Source organism: Lontra canadensis, unplaced genomic scaffold (genome assembly GCF_010015895.1).
Source record: "Lontra canadensis isolate GAN:19392208 unplaced genomic scaffold, GSC_riverotter_1.0 scaffold35, whole genome shotgun sequence".
In the NCBI taxonomy this organism is placed as follows: domain Eukaryota; kingdom Metazoa; phylum Chordata; class Mammalia; order Carnivora; family Mustelidae; genus Lontra; species Lontra canadensis.
In genome coordinates this window covers 1,401,572-1,428,694 of record NW_022631029.1, presented here as the reverse complement: position 1 = coordinate 1,428,694, position 27,123 = coordinate 1,401,572, and the positions used below count along the sequence as shown (strand labels likewise).

Sequence of the window (27,123 nt, the reverse complement as noted above, 5' to 3'; positions counted from 1 at the left end):
GATTTGTTAATTTTAGCTATTCTGACAGGTGTGAGGTGGTATCACATTGTGGTTTTGATTTGTATTTACCTGATACTGAGTGATGTTGAGCATTTTTTCATGTGTCTGTTGGCCATTTGTATGCCTTCTTTGAAAAAGTATCTTCTCATGTCTTCTGCCCATTTCCTGACTGGATTATTTGTTCTTGGGATATTGTTAATTCAGGTTCTTTTCTGGCTCCATACAAATTTTAGGATTATTTGATCCAGCTCTGTGAAAAATGTCAAAGGGGAGGTGAACCGTGAGAGACTATGGACTCTGAAAAACAATCTGAGGGGTTTGAAGCAGCGAGGGGTGAGAGGTTGGGGGAACCAGGTGGTGGGTATTGGAGAGGGTACGGATTGCATGGAGCACTGGGTGTGGTGCAAAAACAAGGAATACTGTTATGCTGAAAAAAAATAAAATTAAAAAAATTATTAAAAAAATGTCAATAGTATTTTGATAGGGATTACAATGAATGTGTAGCATAGACATTTTTTTTATTTTCAGCATAACAGTATTCATTGTTTTTGTACCACACCCAGTGCTCCATGCAGTCCGTGCCCTCTCCAATACCCACCACCTGGTTCCTCCATCCTTCCACCCCTCCACCTCTTCAAACCTTTCAGATTGTTTTTAGCATAGACACTTTAACAATATTTTTTCTTCCAATCCATGAACATAGAATGTTTTTCCATTTTGTGTGTGTGTCTTCCTCAATATCTTCTATGAGTGTTCTATAGTTTTCAAAGTACAGATCCTTTATTTCTTTGGTTAGGTTTATTTCTTGGTATCTTGTGGTTTTTGGTGCAATTGTAAATGGGATTGACTCCTTAATTTCTCTTTCTCCTGTCTCGTTGTTAGTGTAGAGGAATGCAACTGATTTCTGTGCATTGATTTTATATTCTGCCACTATGCTGATTTACTGTATGAGTTCTAGTAATTTTAGGGTGGATTCTTTTAGGTTTTCCACATAGAGCATCATGTCATCTGTAAAGAGTGAGAATCTGTCTTCTTCTCTGCCAATTCATATGCCTTTTGTTTCTTTTTGTTGTCTGATTGCTGAAACTAGGACTTCTAGTACTATGTTGAATTGCAGTGATGATAGTGGACATTCCTGCAGTGTTCCTAACCTTAGGGGAAAAGTTCTTAGTTTTTCCATATTGAAAATGATATTCACTGTGGGATTTTCATAGATGGCTTTTATTGATATTGTGGTATGTTCTCCTCTATTCCTACACTGTGAAGAGTTTTAATCAAGAAAGGATGCTGTACTTTGTCAAATGTTTTTCTGCAGCAATTGAGAGGACCATATTGTTCTTGTCCTTTCTTTTGTTCTTCTTGTGCCCTTTCTTTTATTTATGTAGTGTATCACACTGATTGATTTGCAGATATTGAATCAACCTTGAAGCCCAGGAATAAATCCCACTTGGTTGTGGTGAATAATCCTTTTAACATATTGTTGGATCCTAGTATTTTGGTAAGAATTTTTGCATCCATGTGCATCAGGGATATTAGTCTGTAATTATCCTTTTTCGTGGGGTCTCTGTCTGGTTTTGGGATGAAGGTAATGCTGGCCTCATAGAAAGAGCTTGTAAGTTTTCCTTCCATTTCAATTTTTGAAACAGTTTCAGAAGAGTAGGTATTATTTCTTCAAATTTTTGGTAGAATTCCCCCTGGAAAGCCATCCGGGATTGGGAGGGAGATAAACCATAAGTGACTCTTAATCTCACAAAACAAACTGAGGGTTGCTGGGGGGAGGGGGGTGGGGAGAGAGGGGTGGGGTTATGGACATTGGGGAGGGTATGTGCTAAGGTGAGTGCTGTGAAGTGTGTAAACCTGGTGATTCACAGACCTGTACCCCTGGGGATAAAAATATATTATATGTCTTGGGAGATTTTTGATGACTGCTTCAATTTCCTTACTGGTTATGGGTCTATTCAGGTTTTCTATTTATTCCTGGTTCAGTTTTGGTAGATTATAATGTCTCTAGGAATGCATCTATTTCTTCCAGATTGCTTAATATGTTGGCATATACTTGTTCATAATATAACCTTATAATTGTTTGTATTTCTATGGTGTTGGTTATGATTTCATGATTTTTAAAATTTGGATCATTTCTGTTTTCTTTTTGATAAGTCTGAGCAGGGGTTTACCAGTCTTATTAATTTGTTCAAAGAGCCAGCTCTTGGTATATTTGTTTTTTTTTTAAATTTTTTCAGTGTTCCAAGATTCATTGTTTATGCACCACATCCAATACTCCATGCAATACATGCCCTCCTTAATACACACCAAAAGGCCCATCCAGCCCCCCACCCCACTCCCTTCCAAAACCCTCAGCTTGTTTCTGAGAATCCATAGTCTCTTATGCTTCATCTCCCCCTCTGATTTCCCCCAGTTCACTTTTCCTTTCCTTCTCCTGATGTTCTCCATGTTATTCCTTATGCTCCACAAGTAAGTGAAACCATATGATAATTGACTCTCTCTGCTTGACTTCTTTCACTCAGCATAAGGTCCTCCAGTCCCGTCCATGTTGATACACCTCTGATGGTGGTGTAATATTTCATTGTATATATGGACCACATCTTCTTTATCCATTCATCTGTTGAAGGGCATCTCAGCTCTTTCCACAGTTTGGCAGTTGTGGCCATTGCTGCTATGAACATTGGGGTACAGAGGGCCCTTCTTTTCACTACCTCTGTATCTTTGAGGTAAATACCCAATAGTGCAATTTCAGGTTCAGAGGGTGGCTCTATTTTTAATTTCTTAAGGAATCTCCACACTATTTTCCAAAGCAGCCACACCAACTTGCATTCCCACCAACAGTGTAGGAGGGTTCCTCTTTCTCCACATCCTCTCCAACACTCATTGTTTACTGTCTTGTTAATATTAACCATTCTAACTGGTGTAAGGTGGTATCTCAATGTGTTTTTTTTTTAATTTCCATGTGGTTTTGATTTGAATTTCCATGATGGCTAATGATAATGAACATATTTTCATGTGTCTGTTAGCCATTTGTATGTCTTCATTGGATAAGTGTCTGTTCTTGTCTTCTGCCCATTTTTTGACATGATTATCTGTGTTTTGGGTGTTGACTTTGAGGAGCTCTTTATAGATCTTGGATACCTGCCCTTTGTCTGTAGTGTCATTTGTGAATATTTTCTCCCATTTAAAGGGGTTGCCTCTTTGTTTTGTTGACTGCTTCCTTTGCTGTGCAGAAGCTTTTTATTTTGATGAAGTCCCAAAAGTTCATTTTCGCTTTTGTTTCCTTTGCCTTTGGAGACATGTTTTGAAAGAAGTTGTTGTGGACAATGTCAAAAAGGTTACTGCCTAGGTTCCCTAGGATTTTGATAGATTCCTGCCTCACATTGAGGTCTTTTATCCATTTTGAGTTTATGGTGCTGGGAAAATTGGACAGCTATGTATAGAAGAATGAAACTTGACCATTCTTTTACAACTTCTAGTTTTATTGATCTGTTCTACTGTTCTTTTGGTTTCTATTTCATCGTTTTCTGCTCTAATCTTTATTATTTCCTTCCTGCTGCCTGGTTTAGGTTTTATTTGTTTGTTCTCCACCTCCTTTGACTGTAAGTTTAGCTTGTGTAATTAAGACCTTTGTTGTTTCTTGAAAATCCGTGTATTGCTATATATTTCCCCTTAGGGCCGTCTTTGCTGCATCCCAAAAATTTTGAACAGTTGTGTTTTCATTTGTATTTGTTTCCATGAATTTTTAAATTCTTCTTTAATTTCCCGGTTGACCCATTCATTCTTTTTTTAAATTAATTTATTTTTTTAAATTTCTTTTCAGCGTAACAGTATTCATTGTTTTTGCACCACACCCAGTGCTCCATGCAATTCTTTTTTTTTAATTTCACTTCTTTTCAGTGTAACAGAATTCATTGTTTATGCACCACACCCAGTGCTCCATGCAATACATACCCTCCACAATACCCACTACCAGACTCCCCCAACCTCCCACCCCCCCCCTTCAAAACCCTCAGATTGTTTTTCAGAGTCCACATTCATTCTTTTCTTTTTCTTTTTCTTTTCTTTCTTTTTTTTTGGTGTGTTAACTAGCTTTTTTTTTTTTTCAGCATAACAGTATTCCTTGTTTTTGCACCACACCCAGTGCTCCATGCAATCCGTGCCCTCTCTAATACCCACCACCTGGTTCCCCCAACCTCCTACCCACCGCTGCTTCAAGCCCCTCAGATTGATTTTCAGAGTCCATAGTCTCTCATGGTTCACCTCCCCTTCCAACTTCCCTCAACTCCCTTCTCCTCTCTAGCTCCCCTTGCCCTCCATGCTATTTGTTATGTTCCACAAATAAGTGAAACCATATGATAATTGACTCTCTCTGCTTGACTTATTTCACTCAGCATAATCTCTTCCAGTCTCGTCCATGTTACTACAAAAGTTGGGGATTCATCCTTTCTAATGGAGTCATAATACTCCATAGTGTATATGGACCACATCTTCCCTATCCATTCGTCCGTTGCAAGGCATCTTGGTTTTTTCCACAGTTTGGCGACTGTGGCCATTGCTGCTATAAACATTGGGGTACAGATGGCCCTTCTTTTCACTCCATCTGTATCTTTGGGGTAAATACCCAGTAGTGCAATGGCAGGGTCATAGGGAAGCTCTATTTTTAATTTCTTGAGGAATCTCCACACTGTTCTCCAAAGTGGCTAACCAACTTGCATTCCCACCAACAGTGGAAGAGGGTTCCCCTTTCTCCACATCCCCTACAACACATGTTGTTTCCTGTCTTGCTAATTTTGGCCATTCTAACTGGTGTAAGGTGGTATCTCAATGTGATTTTAATTTGAATTTCCCTGATGGCTAGTGATGATGAACATTTTTTCATGTGTCTGATAGCCATTTGTATGTCTTTGTTGGAGAAGTGTCTGTTCATATCTTCTGCCCATTTTTTTTTCAGCATAACAGTATTCCTTGTTTTTGCACCACACCCAGTGCTCCATGCAATCCGTGCCCTCTCCAATACCCACCACCTAGTTCCCCCAACCTCCCACCCCCCGCTGCTTCAAACCCCTCAGATTGTTTTTCAGATTGTTTCTTGTTTATGTACTCACTATAGACTAGGAATCATTTTAAAAAATGTGACAGACACATAGACCAGTGGAACAGAGTAGAGAGCCCAGATATGGACCCTCAACTCTATGGTCAGTTAATCTTCGACAAAACAGGAAAAAATATACAGTGAAAAAAGACAGTCTCTTCAATAAGTGGTGCTGGGAAAACTGGGTAGCTATATGTAGAAGAGTGAAACTCGACCATTCTCTTACACTGTACACAAAGATAAACTCAAAATGGATAAAAAACGTCAACGTGAGACAGGAATCCATCAGAATCCTAGAGGAGAACATAGGCAGTAATCTCTTCGATATCAGCCACAGCAACTTCTTTCAAGATATGTCTCCAAAGGCAAAGGAAACAAAAGCGAAAATAAACTTTTGGGACTTCATCAAAATCAAAAGCTTCTGCACAAAGGAAACTGTCAAGAAAACACATTCATTTTTTTTTTAAAGATTGTATTTATTTTATTTGAGAGAGAGAGGGAGAGAGAGAGCGCATGAGAAGGGTGAGGGTGAGAGAGAGAAGCAGACTCCCTGCCAAGCAGGTAGCCTGATGCAGGACTTGATTCCAGGACTCTAGGATCATGACCTGAGCCAAAGAGAGTTGCTTAACCAACTGAGCCACCCAGGTGCCCCATTTCATTCTTTAGTAGGATGCTCTTTAGCCTCCATGTATTTAAGTTCTTTACAAATTTCCTCTTGTGATTGAGTTCCAGTTTTAAAGCACTGTGGTCCAAAAATATGCAGAGAATTATCCCAGTCTTTTGGTCTGGTTGAGACCTGCTTTGTGACCCAGGATGTGATCTATTCTGGAGAATGTTTCTTTTTTTTTAAATTGTGTTATGTTAGTCACCATAAAATACATCATTTGTTTTTGGTGCAGTGTTCCAAGATTCACTGTTTATGTACAACACCCTGTGCTCCATGCAATACATGCCCTCCTTAATACCCACCACCAGGCTCGCCCATTCCCCCTACCCTCCTCCCCTCTAAAACCTTCAGTTTGTTTCTTGGAGAATGTTTCATGTGCACTAGAGAAGAATGTGTATTCTGTTTCTTTATGATAGAATGTTCTGAATATAACTGTGAAGTCCATCTGGCCCAGTGTGTTATTCAAAGCCTTTTCTTCCTTGTTGATCTTTTGCTTAGATCATCTGTCCACTGCAGTGAGGGGGTATTAAAGTCCCCCACTATTATTATATTATTATCAATATATTTCATTGATTTTATTATTAATTGGCTTATATAATTGGCCGCTCCCATGTTGTATAAATATTTATTTTTTAAATTATTTTATTAATTATTTGTCAGAGATAGAGAGAGAGAACATAAGCAGCATGAGCAGCAGGCAGAGGGAGAAGCAGGCTCTCTGCTGAGCAGGGAGTGCAATTCAGGACTCGATTTCAGGACCCCGGGATCATGACCTGAGCCGAAGGCAGATGCTTAACTGACTGAGCCCCCCAGGCATCCCAAGGGACATAAATATTTATAATTGCTAGATCTTTTTATTGATAGACCCTTTAATTATGATATAGTGTCTTTCTTCATCTCTTATTACAGTCTTTGGTTTAAAATCTGATTTGTCTGATATAAGGATTGCCACCCAGCTTTCTTTTGATGCCCATTAGCATGATAAATCACTTTCCACCCCTTCACGTTCAACCTGGAGGTGTCTTTGGGTCTAAAATGAGTCTCCTGTAGACAGCATATTGATGGGTCTTGCTTTTTTATCCAATCTGATAACCTGTGTCTTTTGATTGGGTCATTTAACCCATTTACATTCTGAATATATAGTACTGTCTTTTAAATTATAACAAATGCACTAAGGAAAATAAACTATTCATCTCTTGGAAGATGGTTTACTATTTATAATTGCTCCCTTCTTTGGAAAGGATAGACCCTAAGGGAGATTTTCTATCTTAAGAGTTTAGTATGTGAAGAAGCGGGGGGGAAGAAAGAGTGAGAGATAAAAAGAGAGAGAATGAACTAGTGGGATGTGAGTCCTTTAAACTGATCTGAACATAAATTTGCAAAAAAAAAAAATGGATATGGTACAGAATCTGGGAAAGGAATGAAGAAGAAGGAGGTTTGTAACAGGGCAATGTTCATCTGAGAGGGAGAGGAAAGAGAGAATGATAGAGGAAGGGACCAGAGGTAGAAGGATGGAGACAGAGAGAAATGAGGGCTAGAAGGGGAGAACATTCATGCTTGGGTTTGAACATAAAGGATGGTAATGTTACTAAAGGATGGTGACATGTTATGGAAATTATTTTCCCTTTCCCCACATTACTTTAAAAAAAACACATCAATTTCTCATTCCTGTGTTTTACTTGAATCTATCTGGGGGATGTGTTGTAGTCATGATGATATCTCAAGATGGTGCAAAACGAGATCAAGGGTGTGTGTACCCCTTTTATGTGGATGAGAAATGTTGGTGGAGGTCACACAACACATGAGTGAAGGTGTCCCCTGGAAATTTAAGTCTGTCTGACTCCCATGCTGGGGTTTAGGAAAGCATATGTCTGAAGATCAAGGGAAGGGGCCATCTGTGAATCTAAACTATTACTCAAAGGTGAGGCCAGATATTAGAGTTGGAGGCAGAAGGTGTGTTGTAACATTAAACCCACAGCCACCAGTCATCTTGTGAGCATACAAAGACTCTCATCAGAGGGTCAGTGAACAAAGACACACAAGAGACCAAATATTAGTTTGAGTATATCACAGAGAGGCAGATGTTAATGTAGACCTCTTTGACTTGGACCACGAGGAAAACAAGGATAGGGAAGAACTTGACCACAAGATGAAGTGGGGCTATCCAGTTTGGCCAGAAGATACTAAACATTTCTATTGACCAAGAGAAGTGACTTTCCAAGACCCAGCTCTAAATTACCCTTATTCTCAGAAGTCTTCCAGCTGCCTCAACCCCAGGGCAGAGCCCTGGATTCCCACTCTGGGCTATTCCAGTTCCTGCCTTCCCTCTGACCCTGCCCTGACCCCAAATAGTTGAGGGCATCTAATCCAGTCCTGTCTCTCCCAAAACTTGGAGCTCCTAGTCCTCAGCAGGGGTTGGGGCTGATTGGACAGATAGAGACAGCAGTGAGCCTTGGTTATGTCAAGCTGTTGGAGAAAGAAGTAGAGGACACAATCCCTGGAGGACTTCTGATGATCCTCCTGGCCACTCCATACCCTGAGGAAAGCCTTATAGGTTGGTGTCCCAGGCAGGCCCTGGGGAGCAGCCTCCTGGGAACCTGAAGCAGAGGTAAAGCACACAGCATCAGTTCCAGGAACCCCGAGGTCTGGCACCACACCTACCCCTGTGTGCTGCTGACAGAAGGCAGGAGAGATTCTTCTATCCTCCCCTGCTGGCTGCTTCCTGGAAGAGGCAGCCCAGGCTGAGGGGAACCAGGAAGGACAGGGTAGGTGACAATACTCATACAGTTGTGGGAAGCAAGGCCCAGACTCTGGATGGGGACAGGGTCTGGGAGAAGGGTCTTATATCACATAAGACAGACTCTTAGCCTTGGGTAGCTGTAGGAGTCCTCTTGGGCTGCCCATTCTGGATCCTGTGCTCCTTACCCAACATAGTGACCTCTGCAGCTTCTAGCTCTGCAGTCTTGTTTGGGGCAGATTCTGCGCACATGCGTGCATGCACACACATGCACACACACGCAGGAAATGTTTGTACATGTCTGGAGGCCCCTTTAGTTGTCAGAGTTCATGGGGAGGAAAGGGATGCTACTGTCATGGTGAGTGGAGGCCAGAGTTTTTGCTAAACCTTGTACAATCTGGTATTCTTGTGGTCCATTTGTTCCAGTTGGTGAACAAATATGGTTACATTATTAACTCAGCCCACAGATCATTAGGGTTCACTGTCTGTGTTACACAATTCTTGTGTTTTGGCAAATATATAGTGACTTGTACACACCATTACAACATCATCCAGAATAGTTTCAGGTGCTCTAATTTTCATGTGCCTGATGGATTTATGCTTGAATGTTCATCTGCTTTAGCTTCATTTACTCAAGATCATTTCGCAGAATCCTTTACCCTGCTGTGTGTGCATTGAACTTCTACCTGGGGCTCCAGTTGTTGCATCTAGCCCAAGTGACCTTCCCTCTTCCACTTTATGGACCAAGCAGCCTGGTCCATTTCCCAACTTCAAGCAATGCTATTGAAACATCTTCTGACATGCCTCCTTCAGAACAGGTGTGAGCAATTGAGATAGATTCTCAGGGATACATGTGCTGGTACACAGAGCAAGTGAAGTCTGTGCTTCTCAATTCTCAGTTCTTACCAGCAAGCCATGAAGACTGCTTTCTCCCCATAAATTTAAAATGATCAAAATCGATTGACATTGGGTACTTCCTAATCTGGGCAAATGAATAGATATACAGTGAATGTCCATGGTCATTTTCCTCTGTCCTTTTCTCGTCTTAAAACCATCCTTTCCTGTGTCTGTGAAACTCCTTCTGTGAGTTGGTCTGCTCATATCCTTGACTTATTCTGCATTGAGTTCTCTCCTGAATGTCACTGGTTTCTTATTTATTCTAGATAGCATTTCCTGGTCAATTTTCAATAATGCAAAGATTCTTTTCCCAATTTCCACCTGCCTGTCCATGGATCCTGGATATCTTTTGTTGAACAAATTCCTCGGGGAAACTTTCATGTCTGTTTCTTTTTCTAAGCAGTTAACATTTATTTCCTGAGAATGGCATCATCACTTTACAGAAGATATGCTTATAAAATTCAAATGCTCCCTTACATAGAAAACATGGATCAAGATGGGATTGGGAGGGAGATTAACCATAAGTGACTCTTAATCTCACAAAACAAACTGAGGGTTGCTGGGGGGAGGGGGGTTGGGAGAGGGGGGTGGGGTTATTATGGACATTGGGGAAGGTATGTGCTATGGTGAGTGCGGTGAAGTGTGTAAACCTGGCGATTCACAGACCTGTACACCTGGGGAAAAAAATATATGTTTATAAAAAATAAAATTTAAAAAAAAAAGAAAACATGGATCTAAACATTTCTTGTCTTTCTAAAATCACTTTAACATTTGTGCTTTTGAGGTTTGTTTAATAACTCCTCCTTCACTCTTAGATCACAAAGTTATTCTCCTGCACCTTCTCTTGCTGACTTCGTATTTCCTTCGATGGGTGAAATCCATCCAGATTCCACCTTTGCCTGCAGTGTTGGGCAGGAATTCAGATGTGCACCTCTTCATAAAATCACAAGTTTTCCCACCACAAACCAGCAAGCAACCCATTTTTTCCATTTGATTTTGTGCTCCCACCTTAAACACCTATTGGGTTTTGAATCGAGCAGGGATATTTCTGAGGTATCCAACCAGTGTGATCTGTGTATCATACCTGTGATATATATCTGTTCCAGGCTGACAATTTTGTAAATGATTACAAGTCTAATGTGAGTCTCAATACCAGGAGAGATATCTCTCTCTTTTGTGTATCCCATTTTTATTTACTTTATATTCTTCAAAAATTTTTATATTTATTTACTTATTTGAGAGAGAGAGAGAGAGCACCCCCCCAATGATCATGGAGCAGGGAGATGGACTGGGGCTTGATCCCAGCACCCCAGCATCATGACTGAGCTGAAATCAAGAGTCTGATGCTCAACCAACTGAGTCATCCAGATGCCCCACATATACTCCATTTTTAGAATACCTGTATAGCTTTTCAATGACTTTATTTTTCAGAAGAAGGTTTAAGATAGTACTTAAATTTAACTTCTTAAGTTGTAAATGCAGTTGCACTGAGTATAATTTGAGAAAGAACTGACATAACTGCTATATTAACTCAACCCATCCAAGAGCACACATTGGTTTCTATGACTTCCCTCTATCCAGATTGTCTTCTTCATATCTATCAGTGGTTAAAAGGTCTTCCCTTGGAGATATTGCTTGTGTTTACTTAATTCCTAGATGTTTTCTTTTTTAATTTTTATGTTATGTTAGTCACCATACAGTACAGTACATCATTACTTTTTGATGTAGTGTTCCAAGTTTCATTGTTTATGTATATCACCCGGTGCTCCCTGCAATATATGCTCTCCTTAATACCCATCACCGGGCCAACCCACCCCTCTCACCCGCCTCCTCTCTAAAACCCTCAGTTTGTTTCTCAGAGTCCACAGTCTCTCATGGTTCATCTCCCCCTCCAGTTTCCCCCCTTCATATTTCCCTTCCTTCTCCTAATGTCTTCCATGCTATTCCTTGTGTTCCACAAGTAAAAGAAACCATATGATAATTGGCTTTCTCTGCTTGACTTATTTCACTCAGCATAATCTGCTCCAGTCCCATCCATGGTGATGCAAAAGTTGGGTATTCACCCTTTCTGATGGCTGAGTTTCACTGTATATATAGACCACATCTTCCTTATCCATTCCTCTGTTGAAGAGGATCTCAGCTCTTTCCACAGTTTAGCTATTGTGGATATTGCTATGAACATTGGGGTACATATGGCCCTTCATCTGTATCTTTGGGGTAAATACCCCGTAGTGCAATTGCTGGGTCACAAGGTAGCTCTATCTTTAATTTTTTGAGGAATCTTTACACTGTTTTCCAAAGTGGTTGCACCAACTTGCATTCTCACCAACAGTTTATGAGGGTTCCCCTTTCCCCACAACCTCTCCAACATTTGTTGTTTCTTGCCTTGTTAATCTTTGCCATTCTTTTTTTTTTTTTCAGTATTCCAAGATTCATTGTTTATGCACCATGCTCAGTGTTCCATGCAATATGTGCCCTCCTTGATACCTACCACCATTCTAACTTGTGTGTGGTGGTATCTCAATGTGGCCTTGATTTGAATTTCACTGATGGTTAATTATGATAAACATTTTTTCATGTGTCTGTTAGCCATTCGTATGTCTTCACCAGAGAAGTGTCTGTTCATGTCTTCTGCCCATATTTTGACTTGATCATATGTTTTTGGGGTGTTGAGTTTGAGGAGTTCTTTATAGATCTTGGATATCAGCCCTTTGTCTGTAGTGTCATTTGCAAATATCTTCTCCCCCTCCATGGGTTGCCTTTTTGTTTTGTTGACTGTTTCCTTTGCTGTGTAGAAGCTTCTTATCTTGATGAAGTCCCAAGAGTTCATTTTCGTTCCTAGAAGTTTTATAACAGAGGCTACCATAGTGTGTGATATGAGGACCCTGGAGTCCTGGAGACCCTTCTGGGGGGCCATGATGTCCTCACTTTTTCAATGAAGGAGAGGATGTATTTCTGTCAAATCCTTAGCCTAAAACTGTATATAGCCACAAGCTGAATGAAGAAGCAGATACAAGCATCATCTTGCCTTCCATCTACCCAAAATTGGACAAATTTACTAAATTGTAAAACAAAGCCAAACTTATCACTAAATGAGTTTTTAAAATGCAGTTACTTTCCTAAAACATTACTTATATTAACATAATATTGATTGTTCCTTTAGGCTGAATCAAACGTTGATTATTGTTCTTTTAATGTGTTAATAACTAAATATTTTCAAAGAATCTCAGTTTTAATTATTAATATGGTAATAATGGAAAGTTATAACTCCACCAAACAAAAGCCCTCAGGGGACTCAATAGTTTTTAGGCATAAAGAAATCTAGGGGCACCTGGGTGGCTCAGTGGGTTAAAGCCTCTGCCTTCGGCTCAGGTCATGATCCCAGTGTCCTGGGATCGAGCCCCACATCGGGCTCTCTGCTCTGCAGGGAGCCCGCTTCCACCTCTCTATCTGTCTGCCTCTGCCTACTTGTGATCTCTGTCAAATAAATAAATAAAATATTAAAAAAAAAAAAAAGAAAAAGAAATCTAGAGGCCAGGGGCACCTGGGTGGCTCAGTTGAATAAGAGTCTGCCTTTGGCTCAGGTAATGATCCCAGAGTCCCAGGATCAAGCCCCACATCGAGCTCCCTGCTCAGTGGGGAGTCTGCTTCTCCCTCTGCCCCTCTGTCCTTCCACCACTCATGCTGTCTTTCTTGCTCTCTCTCAAGTAAATAAATAAAATCTTAAAAGAAAAAAAAAAGAAATGCTGAAACCAAAATGTTTGAGAGCTGTCTCATTATAGTTTCTGTCACTAATGGTAATGTTATCTTCCTTTTTTCTTATAGTCTATGTTTTGCATGATTATTATGGGAGTAATTCTATGGGAAATGCTGTGAATTTGAAAAGTTTATCTAATCCTCCACAGCATGTGTTCTTTCTTTGCTCTAATATATTCTGCCTTCATTCTTTTACATTTCTAGGTAGATGATCACATCTCCTCCCTTCAAATCTTGATATTCCTTCTTTTTATATCTTTCTTCAAAGTACCATTCCAGACTTTCAGTGCCCAGCTAATGACCAGCAGAAACAGTGAGTAACCTTGGCTTTTTTCTGATTCTAAAATAATGCATTAGTAGTTTCCCACTTCATGTACTATTTGCTAGTTTTGCAGTATACTTAAGAAAGGTTACTTAAGAAAGACTTTTTTGGTTTCAGGAAATAACTTTTCAGGAGAAATAACTTTTAAAAAATCTTTATGATATGTGCATATGTTAATCATTATGCTGTATATCCAAAATAATACAATTATATATCAATTATATATCAATTTTTAAAATCATAAATAGGAACTTAACTTTAGTAAGCCAGTATTGCTGCCCATTGATATAATTATATGACATTTCCTTTTCAGTATATTCATGTGACTAATCACATGGTAGGTTTTCTTTTATTTTTTTCTTTTTATGTTCAGTTAGCCAACATATTATCATTAGATTTTGATGTAGTGTTCAACAATTCATTAGGGTTTTCTGATGTTGACTCCTCCTTGTCCTTCATGGGATAGACCATATAACTTCATATCTTTTTGGTCTCACCAGATGCAACATCTATGGCTGGTCAGAACTATAGCATGGTGTATGAATTCATCCTCGTGGGCTTCTCCACCTTCCCACCTCATCTCCTGCCTGCCTTCTTCCTGCTGTACCTGCTGATGTACCTGTTCACCTTGCTGGGGAACCTGATCATCATGGCCACTGTCTGGAGTGAGCACAGCCTGCACACACCCATGTACCTTTTCTTGTGTGCCCTGTCCACCTCAGAGATTCTGTTCACTGTTACCCTCACCCCTCGCATGCTGATTGACATGCTCTCAACCTACCACACCATCACCTTTGTGGCCTGTGCCAGCCAGATGTTCTTCTCCTTTACATTTGGCTTCACCCACTCCTTCCTGCTTATGATCATGGGCTATGACCGCTACATGGCCATCTGCCACCCCCTGCGCTACAACGTGCTCATGAGTACCCGCACCTGTGCCCGTCTGGTGTCCTGGACCTGGGCTGGTGGCTCAGTCATGGGGATGATGGTGACCCTGATAGTTTTTCACCTCACCTTCTGTGGGTCTAATGTGATACACCATTTTGCCTGCCATGTGCTTTCCCTCCTAAAGTTGGCCTGTGGGAAGGAGACATCTTCTGTCACCTTGGGTGTGATCCTGGTGTGTGTCACAGCTCTGATGGGATGTTTATTCCTCATCATCCTCTCCTATGTCTTCATTGTGGCTGCCATATTGAGGATCCCCTCAGCTGAAGGCAGGCACAAGACCTTCTCCACATGTGTGTCCCACCTCACTGTGGTCATTGTGCACTATGGTTTTGCTTCTACTATCTACCTCAAGCCCAAGGGCTCCCATTCTTTGGACAGTAACACTCTGATGGCCACCACCTATATAGTCTTCACCCCCTTTCTCAGCCCAATCATTTTCAGCCTCAGGAATAAGGAGCTCAAGAATGCCATAAAGAAAAGCTTCCAGAGAAAATTCATTTCCCTAAATTCCTGATGGCTAGAGGAAATATGGTGGTAATGAAATATGACAGAAGGGCTGGGAATAATAAGGACTCTTCCCATGGAACTTTTGTAAGTATTAAGTATATGAAAATACTGAATAGCTATTGCTGGATGAGTCCATAGGTGTTGGATGCATGCTATGTATTTGTTTTTCTCCAATTTTACATAAGCCCTAGCAATCATCATCTCTTGTTCTTGACCCCATGTGATAAACTCCAACCCACTAAGAATGTGTTATCTACCTATGGGCTTGTGGGGGCATCACGTGGGTGTGTCTGGGCACTGATGCCAACAATTCTTCTTGAATGAAGAAACAAAGGAGGACCTTCCCTCCCCCACCATAAAGATAAAAAAAATAAGCATAATAATGAAGTCCACCAGCATTGGGGCTTTTCTTATCAGGTACTGTGTCCAGTGTTGTATAATTATTATCTTTTAATTATAACAAATGCATGAAAGACCATAAGCTGTTTGTCTTCAAGGAAATAGCTGACTGTTCATAGTTCCTCACTGTCTATGAAGAGGATCAATCCTAAGGAGGTTTCAATATGGATATGAGATGAGTGGCTGATGTCCAAAGACAAAGTAGAGAGAGAGAGAGAGAGAGGTGAGGGGGACAAGGTTCAGTGCTTAGGTAAAAGCATACACAATGTTAAAAAGGTGTTGCATTCTGATATCTCATGGAAATCCTTGTCCCTATTTGCCCACATTATTTTCAGTAAAACATAAATTTCTCCTTCCTGCATTTTACTTGAATCTCTATGGTTCGATATGTTGGAGGGCACAGTGCTGTGTCAAAATGGCACAGAGAGAGGTCATAACCTGAGTGCAGATGAGAAATGTAGGTGGAGATTATATCAAAACCTGAATGAAGGAGTCACATGAAAGTTTATCAGACTCCCATGTTGGGGTTTGGGAAACCATATATCTCAGCATCCAGAAAGGGGGCCTTCTGTTTGTTTAAATTCTTATTCAAAGCTATGGCCAGATATGTGAGTTGCAAGCAGCAGATGTTTTATAAAAATAAAGCTAAGAATGGCTATCAAAGATGAGTGCCTGCTGCTTGCCAAATGTTGTAGGAAGGATATCTGTGCATTCACTCTTCTAGTCTCAAAATAAATCATTATTTCTGAACATTTAGACATGACCCACATTTTTTGTCATTATTTCCTCATTTATTTCTTTCTTAAATTAACATATAATGTATTATTCACTTCAGTGGTACAGGTCTGTGAATCATCAGGCTTACACATTTCACAGCACTCATAATATCACATACCCTCCCCAGTGTCCATAACCCAGCCAACCTATCCCTATCTCCCCAACCCCCAGCAACCCTCAGTTTATTTCATGAGATTAAGAGTCTCTTATGGTTTGGAGACTTGTCTTGAAAGAAGTTGCTGTGGCCGATGTCAAAGAGGTTACTGCCTATGTTCTCTTCTAGGATTTTGATAGATTCCTGCCTCATGTTGAGATCTTTTATCCATTTTGAGTTTATCTTTGTGTAAAAAAAAATGTTAAACTTTTCCAAAGCCAAAGAGAGAGAGAGAGAGAGAGAGAGACTCATGGTTTGTATGACCCACATTCATTACTATTCACATTTTCAAAATACAGAAAATGAGTTGCATGGACCACTAGGTGTTGTACATAAGCAATGAACTTGGAACACTGCATCAAAAACTAATAATGTATTTTATGGTGACTAACATAACACAACAAAAAAATTTAAGAAGAGGGCCGACTGGGTGGCTCAGTGGGTTAAGCCTCTGCCTTGGGATCAGGACATGATCTCAGGGTCCTGGGATCAAAGCAGGCTCCCCGTTGAGCAGAGAGCCCTGCGTCATCTGGGGCTCTCTGCTCAGCGGGGAGCCTGCTTCCCCCTCTTGTTCACCTGCCTCTCTGCCTTCTTGTGATCTCTTTCTCTGTCAAATAAATAAATAAAATCTTTAAACAAAATAAAACTAAATTTAAAAAGAAAAAAAGAAATGCAGAAAATGCAAATCTGAGAGATGATTTCTCCCCAGCCACACTGTCCTGAAGTGGTGAGGCAGGAATCCATTACAATCTGTACGTGTGTGCCGTTGGTGATCAGGAATGCATCTTTCTCAGGTGCCTGCAGAAAGAAATGTGGTCATAACTGTGAGGACAAAGCTGTGTTTAGAAGGAATAGACAACTTTCAGGGAAGAGAGCAGGTGCAGCCCTAGGCACACATCCCTTTCACACAGCCAGAGAGAAACCATAGTGCACAATAACCAAAATACAATACCAAGCATGCATCCATCACCTATGGATGTGTGTATTTTCATATCCTTGAAACCCTACAACAGTCATATAGAGACAGATGTTATTATTCCCAGCCCTCTTGGTGGTCCAAGCCAAAGAATCCACATTAACATCTGCCTCTCTGTGATATAATCAAACTAATACTTGGTCTCTTGTGTGTCTTTGTTTACTGACCATCTGATGAGAGTCTCTCCTTACTATCAAACTGGCCATCAAGAGCTTAGGGGAATGAATTTTCTCTGGAAGTTTTTCTTTATGGCATTCTTTATGATGATGATGATGATGATGACGATGACGATGACAATGATGATGTTTTGCTAGTCACGATACAGTACACCCTTAAGTTTTGATGTAGTGTTCCATGATTCATTGTTTGCATATAACATTCAGTACTCCATGCAATACATGTCCTCCTTAATACCCATCATTGGGCTCAACTATCCCTCCACACGCCTCTACTCTAAAACCCTCAGTTTGATTTCCAGGGTCCATAGTCTCTCATGGTTCATCTCTCCCTCTAATTCCCCCCATTTTGTTCTTTCCTTCCTTCTCCTAATGTCCTCTGCTATTCCTTATTTTCCGTAAATAAGTGAAACTATATAATTGTCTTTCTCTGCTTGACTTATTTCACTTAGCATAATCTCTCCAGTTATATTTTTATGGCATTCTTGAGCATCTTATGAGACTGAAAATGATCAGCTGAGAAAGGAGGTGAAGACTGTAGGTGATGGCCCTCAAAATGTTATGGTCCATAGAAGGCGGGCCCTTGGGCTTGAGGTAGATAATGGAGGCAAAACCATAGTGCACAATGACCACAGTGAGGTGGGACACACATGAGGAGAAGGTCTTGTGCTGCCCTCAGCTGAGGGGCTCCTCAGTATGTCAGCAATGGTGAAGACATAGAAGAGGATGATTAAGAATAAACAGCACATCAGAGCTGTGACACATACTAGGACCACAACCAAGGTAACAGAGGATGTCTTATTCCCACAGCCAACATTAGGAGGGAAAGCATGGTGTAGAAAAAATCATGGATTACTTTAGACCCACAGAAGGTGATGGTCTAAAAATCTATCAGGGTCACCATCATCCCTATGACCAAGAGACCAGCCCAGGACCGGGACATGACATGGCACAGCCATGTGGACTCATGAACACATTGTACCTCAGGGAGTGGCAGATGGCCACATAGCAGTCATTGCCCATGTTCATGAACAGAAAAGAGTGCTGTATGTTCTCACAGCTCTTTGCCCTCATTTATTCATTCATATAGTCAAGAAATATTATTGAAGGCTTATTCTATATGGAAATATTCTAGGTGCTCAAATCCAGCAATAACAAGGGCGAGGGCTCTGCTCTGTCCTTTTCATGGTCCACCGAGGGAAGCTGTCATAAAACCAAAGAAGACAGCACAGAGTAATCAGAGGAGTGTTCAAGACAGCCTAGGGATCTGGAGAAGCTAAGTGTGGGTCTCAGACCCAACCTGGGATTTAGAGGCTTTGAAATTGGTGATGTCTACAGGGAGACCTGAAGGGTGAGTAGGTATGCTTCAGCTGACCAGGCAGGTGGAAGAGGGGTTTCCAGACAGAGGGGTCAGCAAGTACAAAGTCTCAGGGTGAAAAAGGCATAGTGCATTTGGGACAGTGGTATGTTCAGTGCACCAGAGAGAGTTGGAGGTCGCTAGTGTGTTTCTGGAATTGAAGGCATACAGGTGGGAAGGGCATGGGCATGCAAGACAATGGTGTCCAATTGAGGAGTTTGTTTTAAGGGGAATGGGGACTAATAAATGTGTTTTTTTTTTAATTCATAAAGGGAAGAGCTGTATTCCATTATGTGAACATTCTCATGGATATTTCCAGTTGGGGCTTCCTATGAGGGTGTCCTTATGACATCTAGTACGTGTCCTTTGGCAGATTATACTTATATGTTGTATTAATACTTATATGTTACACACCTATAGTTAGGTGTGTAAATACTGACTCATAGGGAATACTTATGTTCAGCTTGAATAAATGCTGCAAAACAGTTTTCCAAAGTGGTCAGATTCCTGTTTGTAGAGACCTCTTCTGGCTGGTGTGAGGGAAGCAGCCTGCTGAGGGCAGGCAGAGTGAGCAGATGCAGGAAAAGATGAGGAGAGGTGCATGAGGGCATCTTAGATGGGGTGGGGTGGCAAATTGAGGTTGATTTCAGATGTAGAAGGGACAATGTTTCTGACAGGACAAAGGGAGAGAAAGTGAACTATTTCTGCCTCTAATACTCAAGACACCAAATGTGTAAATTCTTTCCACACCAATGACCAATTCTCCAACTACCCAGACACCACCTTGATGTCTGATAATTGTGTTCAGTTCTGACACTAACAACCTGGAGATGCCAGTCACACATATTTACTGCCCAGGGCACCTGCACTTCTTTCTGATGTGGCTACAAAGGTGGGGGTTTCTACACTCTTCAGTTTGAATACTTTGCTAGAATGGCTCTCAGAAATCAGGAAAATGCAACACTTACTCTTCCCACTTTATTATGAATAAACAACTCAAGAACAGAAAAATAAAAGAGATGTATGCTACAAGGTATGGAGGAAAGAGCGAGGAACTCCCATGCCCTCTCTGCACACGCCATCCTCTAGCACTGCTATGTGTTCACGAGCTGGGAAGGTTTCTGAATCCCATTTTTAGGGAGTTTTTATGGGAGTTTGATTACACAGACATGATTGATTAAATCATTCATCATCAGTATTGACTATCAATCTGTATCCCCTCCCCTCCCTGGAGGTTCCAATTCACTAATCATCCCTTGGTTGTTCTGGTGAGCAGCCCCCTTCCTAAAACTATCCAGGTGCCCTTAGCCACCACTCATCTCAGTAGCATACAGAAGCCACTATATCACTCCTAAGACAAGAGCATAGGGGGTCTATCTCAGGAAATGGACAAAAAGCAAATGTATTATTAGAGCCCAAGAATGCACATGCTAAATAGATTCACTGGCTTGGATCACCGTGACAACAGAGAAAAGGTAAGTCAACCAAGGAAGAAGTGGAGCTATCCAGTTTGGTCAGAAGACTCTGAACACTCCCAAAGACCAAGGGAAAACAGTCTCCAAGACCAACCTCTAAAGTACCCTTATTCTGGAAAGCCTTGGCCCCGGGGCAGAGCCCTGGATTCCCACTCTGGGCTGCTCCAGCTCCTGCCTTCCCTCTGTCCCTGTCCCGACCCCAAGTGGTTGAAGGCATCTGATCTTGCCCCGTCTCCCTCAACAATGGGAGCTCCTAGTCCTCAGCAGGGACTGGGTCTCTCTGGGCAGAGAGAGACAGAAGGGAGCCTTGATTGTCTTGGAGTGTTGGAGGAAGGAATAGTAGCTGCTAGTCCCTGGAGGTCCCCTGATGATCCTCCTAGCCTCTCAAGAACCTGAGAGCAGACCTTGCAGGTTGGTATCCTAGGGAAGTCCTGGGGAGCAGCCAGCTGGGAAGTTACAGTAGGGGTAAAGCACACAGCATCAGTTCCAAGAGCCCTGAGGTCTGGCCCCACACCTGCCCCTGTGTGCTGCTGATAGCCTCAGGCAGAAGAGTTTCTTCTGCCCTCCCTTGCTGCCTACTTTCTGGAAGAGGCAGCCCAGGCTGAGAAAGACCAGGAGGGATAGGTAGGTGGCAATACTCATACAGTTGTGGGAAGCAAGGCCCAGACTGGTGATGGGAACAGGGTCTGGGAGAAGGGTCATAAGACAGGCTCTTAGCCTTGGGCAACTGCTGGGGGTCTTCTTAGGTTGCCCATTCTGGGTCTTAAGTTCTTTCTCAGCCTAGTGCCCATTGCAGCTTATAAGTCTGCATTCTTGTTTGGGGCTCCTACTCCCCATCCTCAAATGTTTGTGCATGCATGGAGGACCTTTTGGTTGTCCCTGCTCCTGAGGAGGTGAGGGATGCTACTGGCATCTGGTGAGTGGAGGCCAGGTTTGCTGATAAAGACTGCACAATCTGGTATTCTTATGGTGCAATTGTTCCAGTTGGTGAACCAATATGGATAAATTATTATTAACTCAACCCACAGGTTACATTAGCGTTCACAGTCTACATTTCACATTCTTGGGTTTGGGCAAATGTACAGTGACTTGTACACACCATTATGGCATCATCCAGAATATTTCAGGAGCTTTAATTTTCATGTACCCAAATGGAATTATGCTAGAGTGTTCATGTGCTTATGCTTCATTCACTCAAGATCATTTTACAGGTTCATTTATGCTGCTGTGTGTGCATCAAACTCTGTCTGGAGCTCTAGTAGTTGCATCCAGCCCATGTGACCTGCCCTCTTTCCACTTATGGACAAGCACTTTCCACATTCCCCACTACAAGCAATGTTACAAAACATTCCCTGACATGTTCCCTTATAAATACCTGTCAGCAATGGAGATAGATACTCAGGAGCACATGTGCTAGTGCATAGAGCACAGGAACTCTTAATTTTAACCCTCTAGTTCTCACAGGCAGTGCACTAATATTGCTTTCTCCCCATACCTGATCAGCACTGGGCACTTTCTAATTTGGGACCTTAAATACGTAGACACTGAATTTCCACTGCATTTCTCTTCCTTTCTCTCCCTTCTCTCTCTCTCTCTCTCTTTCTTTTTAGTATGTTTTCATTTGCTTGTGCTATACCCAATGTCTGCTCTCTGCTCACACCTTTGCTCATTTCTGCATTGAGATTTCTACTTCTCGTAGAAGGAACTGGTTTTTTGTTTATTCTACATCATGTTCCCTGGTCAGCTGTGGACAATGACAGTGATCTTTCCTCACCTTTCCACCTACTCTTAACTGGATCCAGAACATCATTTGTTGAACAAATACTCTTCCTGTTGATGTTTTCATTCTTTCAAAAACACCTAACGTTGGTGTTTCTGAAGTTTGTTTAAGAAGTCCTTCTCCAACCCTAGATCAACAAAATTCTTCTCCTATACCTTCTCCTATTAACTTCCCACGGTCATATTTCGTATTCATGTCTTGAATCCTGGAATCCACCTTTGCATATGGTCTTGGGCAGAAATTCAGACTGAGTTTGCTTCATAAAAGGACCAGTTTTCCCACCACAAACTCCTAAACAATCCAGCTTTTCCCTCTGATTTGTGCTCCCACCTTTAGCACATGTTAAGCTGTGACTCATGTGGGGCTATTTTCTGAGGTATCTGATCAATTTGATCAGTGTCTGTGTCCGTTCCAGGTTCACACTTAAAAATGACTATGATGCGTATAATGTCTATGATGAATCTTCACACCCGCCAGAGCATTTCTTTCCTATTGACTCCACTTTTAGAAGATTAGTATGGTTTTGCACTGACCTTAGTTTTCAGAAGGGATTTGATGAAACTGCTACGCGATGTACAGCTGATTCACTGAAAGTGTAGTTGCTCTGGTGCTGTGATTTGAGGAAGAAGTGTTATCATTTCCATACTCGCTGACCTCATCTGAGAGTGTAGATCTTTCTCTATGTATTCAAATCACCTGCATTTTATTAATGGTAAAAATTTCTGAATTTGGAGGCATTCATGTGCTTGATTGATTCCTAGATATTTTACAACAGAGGCTTCCAAAGTGTGATATGAGGACCCTGGGGTCCCAGAGACCATTTTGGGGGGACCATCAGGTTCTCAGTTTTCCAGTGAAGGTGAGGATGTATTTTCATCATATGCTTCAACTACAGCCACATATTGCCACAGCCTGAATGAAGAAGTAGATACAAGCATCATCTTGTCTCCCACCGAGCCAGCATGAGACAAATTTGCTAAAATGTAAAAAGAAGAATAAGGAGGAGGAGGAGGAGGTGGAGAAGGAGCAGAAGAAGGAGGAGGAGGGGGAGGAGGAGGAGGAGGAAAAGGAGAAGAAGGAGGAGGAGGAGGAGGAGAAATCCCTCTTGCCACTAAATGTTAATTTCATAAAAGTAGCTACTTTCCTTTCTTTTTTTTATACAAACATTTATTTACTAATTTTGTAATTATTTTAGGTTACAATTTATTTGTCATTTTTTTTTTACCTTTTCCCTTCACTTAACTTTTTTTTTTTTAATTTCTTTTCAGCATAACAGTATTCATTGTGGGTTTTTTTTTTTTTTGCTTTTATTTTTTATTTTTTTTTCAGCATAACAGTATTCCTTGTTTTTGCACCACACCCAGTGCTCCATGCAATCCGTGCCCTCTCCAATACCCACCACCAGGCTCACCCAACTTCCCACCCCCTCCCCCTTCAAAACCCTCAGATTGTTTTTCAGAGTCCATAGTCTCTCATGGTTCACCTCCCCTTCCAATTTCCCTCAACTCCCTTCTCCTCTCCATCTCCCCTTCTCCTCCATGCTCTTTGTTATGCTCCACAAATAAGTGAAACCGTATGATAATTGACTCTCTCTGCTTGACTTATTTCACTCAGCATAATCTCTTCTAGTCCCATCCATGTTGCTACAAAAGTTGGGTATTCATCCTTTCTGTTGGAGGCATAATACTCCATAGTGTATATGGACCACATCTTCCCTATCCATTCGTCCGTTGAAAGGCATCTTGGTTCTTTCCACAGTTTGGCGACCGTGGCCATTGCTGCTATAAACATTGGGGTACAGATGGCCTTTCTTTTCACTACATCTGTATCTTTGGGGTAAACACCCAGTAGTGCAATGGCAGGGTCATAGGGAAGCTCTATTTTTAATTTCTTGAGGAATCTCCACACTGTTTTCCAAAGTGGCTGCACATGTGTTGGAGAGGATGTAGAGAAAGGGGAACCCTCTTACACGGTTGGTGGGAATGCAAGTAGCTACTTTCCTAAATAATTGTTACTTACATTGACATTGAACAGGTCGATTCTTCTTTATAATGTATCCATAATTGAATATTGTCAGAAAATCTGTGTTTCTTTCTAATCTGGTGAACATGGGGAGTGATAATACCCCCAAACAAAAGCCCATTAGAGGCTCAACTTTTCTTGAATGTAAAGAAATCGCCAGACCAAAATGCTAGAGAGCTGTTTCTTTATACTTTGTGTCACTTGTGGGAATGGTATCTTACTTTTCACTTCAAATTCATACTTTGAATGATGACTACTGGTGTAATTCTATGAGAAATACTGGTTTTTAGAAGCAAATCTTGTCTTCTATAGCTCAGTGCTCTCTCACACTGGGTATGTTCTGATTTCATTCTTTTGCTTTTTCTGTCAGATGAGCAGGTCTCTTCCTTTCCAATTCTTACATATCTTCTTTCTTTTCTTTCCTTAGAGCACCACTCACGGCTTTCAGTTCCATGCTAAAGAACAGCAGAAACAGTGAGTATCTTCGTCATTTTCCCAATCCTAACACACTGTATTTAAAGTTCCTCCATTTTATAGATTTTTTAAGGTTATTGTTATCCAGATTCATTATCTTTATGATTTTTATTCTGGTCGCCTTCATTTCCTCCATGATCTGAGCAGATGCAGCATCCGAGCCTGGTCAGAACTATAGCATGGTGTCTGAATTCATCCTCGTGGGCTTTTCCACCTTCCCACAGCATCTCCTGCCCATCCTCTTCTTGCTGTACCTGCTGATGTACCAGTTCACCCTGTTGGGGAACCTGCTCATCATGGTCACTGTCTGGAATGAGCACAGCCTGCACACACCCATGTACCTCTTCTTATGTGCCCTGTCTACCTCCGAGATTCTGTTCACTGTTGCTGTCACACCTCGCATGCTGGTTGACATGCTCTCCAGCCACCATTCCATCAGCTTTGTGGCCTGTGCCAGTCAGATGTTCTTCTCTTTCACATTTGGCTTCACCCACTCCTTCCTGCTCATGATCATGGGCTATGACCGCTACGTGGCCATCTGCCACCCCCTGCGCTACAATGTGCTCATGAGCATCCACACCTGTGCCCGTCTGGTGTCCTGGACCTGGGCTGGTGGCTCAGTCATGGGGATGATGGTGACCCTGATAGTTTTTCGTCTCACCTTCTGTGGGTCTAATGTGATCCAACACTTTGGTTGCCATGTGTTTTCCCTCCTAAAGTTGGCCTGTGGGAAGGAGACATCTTCTGTCACCCTGGGTGTGATCCTGGTGTGTGTCACAGCTCTGATGGGATGTTTATTCCTCATCATCCTCTCCTATGTCTTCATTGTGGCTGCCATATTGAGGATCCCCTCAGCTGAAGGCAGGCACAAGACCTTCTCCACATGTGTGTCCCACCTCACTGTGGTCATTGTGCACTATGGTTTTGCCTCCATTATCTACCTCAAGCCCAAGGGCCCCCATTCTATGGACAGTAATACTCTGATGGCCACCACCTATACAGTCTTCACCCCCTTTCTCAGCCCAATCATTTTCAGCCTCAGGAATAAGGAGCTCAAGAATGCCATAAAGAAAAGTTTCCAGAGAAAATTCAGTCCCCTAAGTTCCTGATGGCCAGTTTGGTCACGAGGAAATATGATAGCAGAGCTGGGAATAGTAATGACTATCTCCATAGGATTGTCATAGAGATTTAGTATATGAGAATACTAAATAGGTATCGTGGGATGCATCCATAGGTGTTGGATGCGTGGTAGGCGTTCTTATTTTTCCCCTTCAATTTGTTTTCAATTTGTGCCCTCTTGCATAGCCTCTAGTGATCACCATCTCTCGTTCTTGACACCATGTGATGAAGTCCGTCCCAGTACCTATGTCTAAGAATGTGTTATTTAACTATGGGCCAGTGGGGGGCATCACAATGATGTGTCAGGCCACTGATGGCAATGGTTCTTCTTGCATGGACAAGTAGGGCAGAACTTCCCCTCCTCCACCATAAGGACAACAAGAGTAAGCAAAATGATAAATGCCACCAGCATTGGGGCTTTTCTTATTAGGCACTGTGTCCAGTGTTGTATAGGTATTATCTTTTAATTATAACATATGCACAAGAGAAAATAAACTATTTGTCTCCAAGAAGATGGCTGACTCTTTATAGTTCTCACTGTCTTTGGAGGGGATTGACCCTAAATAAGTTTCTATGTTGATCTTAGTTGACTGAAGGATGTCTGAATGTGAAGTAAAGAGAAAGAGGAAGGGAGTGAGAGGGAAAGAGCTAAGGGAGGAGATGTTCAGTGTTTGGATAAGAACATGCAGAATATTAAAACTGTGTTGCTAATTGACATCTTATGGAAATCCCTTTCCCTTTTCCCCACATTACCTTCAGTAAAACATCAAGTTCTCATTCCTGTTTCACTTGAATCTATCTAGAGGATTTGCTGGAGAGCACAGTGCTATCTCAAATGACAGAAAAGAGGTCAATGGTATGGGTACTATTATTATGCAGAGGAGAAATGCTGGTGGAGGTCACACAACACATAAATGAAGGGGGTCACATGGAATATTAGGCCTGTCTGATCCCCATGCTGGGGGTTTGGTAAAGCATATGTCTGAGCATTTGGGAAGGAGAACTTCCTGGATCTTCCTGGATCTTCCTGGAAAACTATTACTCAAAGATGAGGCCAGGTATTAGAGCTGGAGGCAGCAGATACTTTGTAATGTTAAACCCACAGCCTCCAGTCATCTCATGGGCATACAAAGACTCTCATCAGATGGTCAGTAAACAAAGACACACAAGAAACAAAATATTAGTTTGACTATATCACAGAGAGGCAGATGTTAATGTAGATTCTTTGGCCTGGACTACCAGGAAAACAGGGATAGGGAAGAACTTGACCACAAGGAGAGATGGGGCCTCCAGCCACCATTCATCTTATTAGCATACAGAAGCTACTATTATCACTCCTGAGACAGGGCTTAGGGGCTGTGTCTTAGGACCTCGACAAAGACCAAATGTGTTATTACATCCCAAGGATGCACATACTAATGTGAATTCTCTGGCTGGATCACCATGACAACACAAGATAAATCCACCAAGAGAAGTGGGGCT

The 27,123-nt window shown here is 41.7% G+C and overlaps 2 protein-coding genes and 1 pseudogene across 2 annotated transcripts; 2 read left to right on the top strand and 1 right to left on the bottom strand.

The window, feature by feature from the left end:
* Positions 1-13,988: 13,988 nt before the first annotated feature.
* LOC116874086 (olfactory receptor 10H4-like) lies at positions 13,989-14,939 on the top strand. The gene has a single exon (XM_032868509.1). It carries the CDS (start codon positions 13,989-13,991, stop codon positions 14,937-14,939), a length of 951 nt encoding a protein of 316 aa, XP_032724400.1.
* Positions 14,940-17,443: 2,504 nt separating this feature from the next.
* On the bottom strand, positions 17,444-18,488 carry LOC116874057 (annotated as a pseudogene).
* A 6,201-nt stretch (positions 18,489-24,689) lies between these two features.
* LOC116874087 (olfactory receptor 10H4-like) lies at positions 24,690-25,631 on the top strand. The gene has a single exon (XM_032868510.1). The coding sequence runs from the start codon at positions 24,702-24,704 to the stop codon at positions 25,629-25,631; it is 930 nt and encodes a 309-aa protein (XP_032724401.1). The 5' UTR covers positions 24,690-24,701.
* Positions 25,632-27,123: the final 1,492 nt, after the last annotated feature.

Excerpts from the sequence above, each read along its gene's own strand:
- LOC116874086 (XM_032868509.1), top strand. The coding sequence starts at position 13,989 with ATGGCTGGTCAGAACTATAGCATGGTGTATGAATTCATCCTCGTGGGC.
- LOC116874087 (XM_032868510.1), top strand. The coding sequence starts at position 24,702 with ATGGTGTCTGAATTCATCCTCGTGGGCTTTTCCACCTTCCCACAGCAT.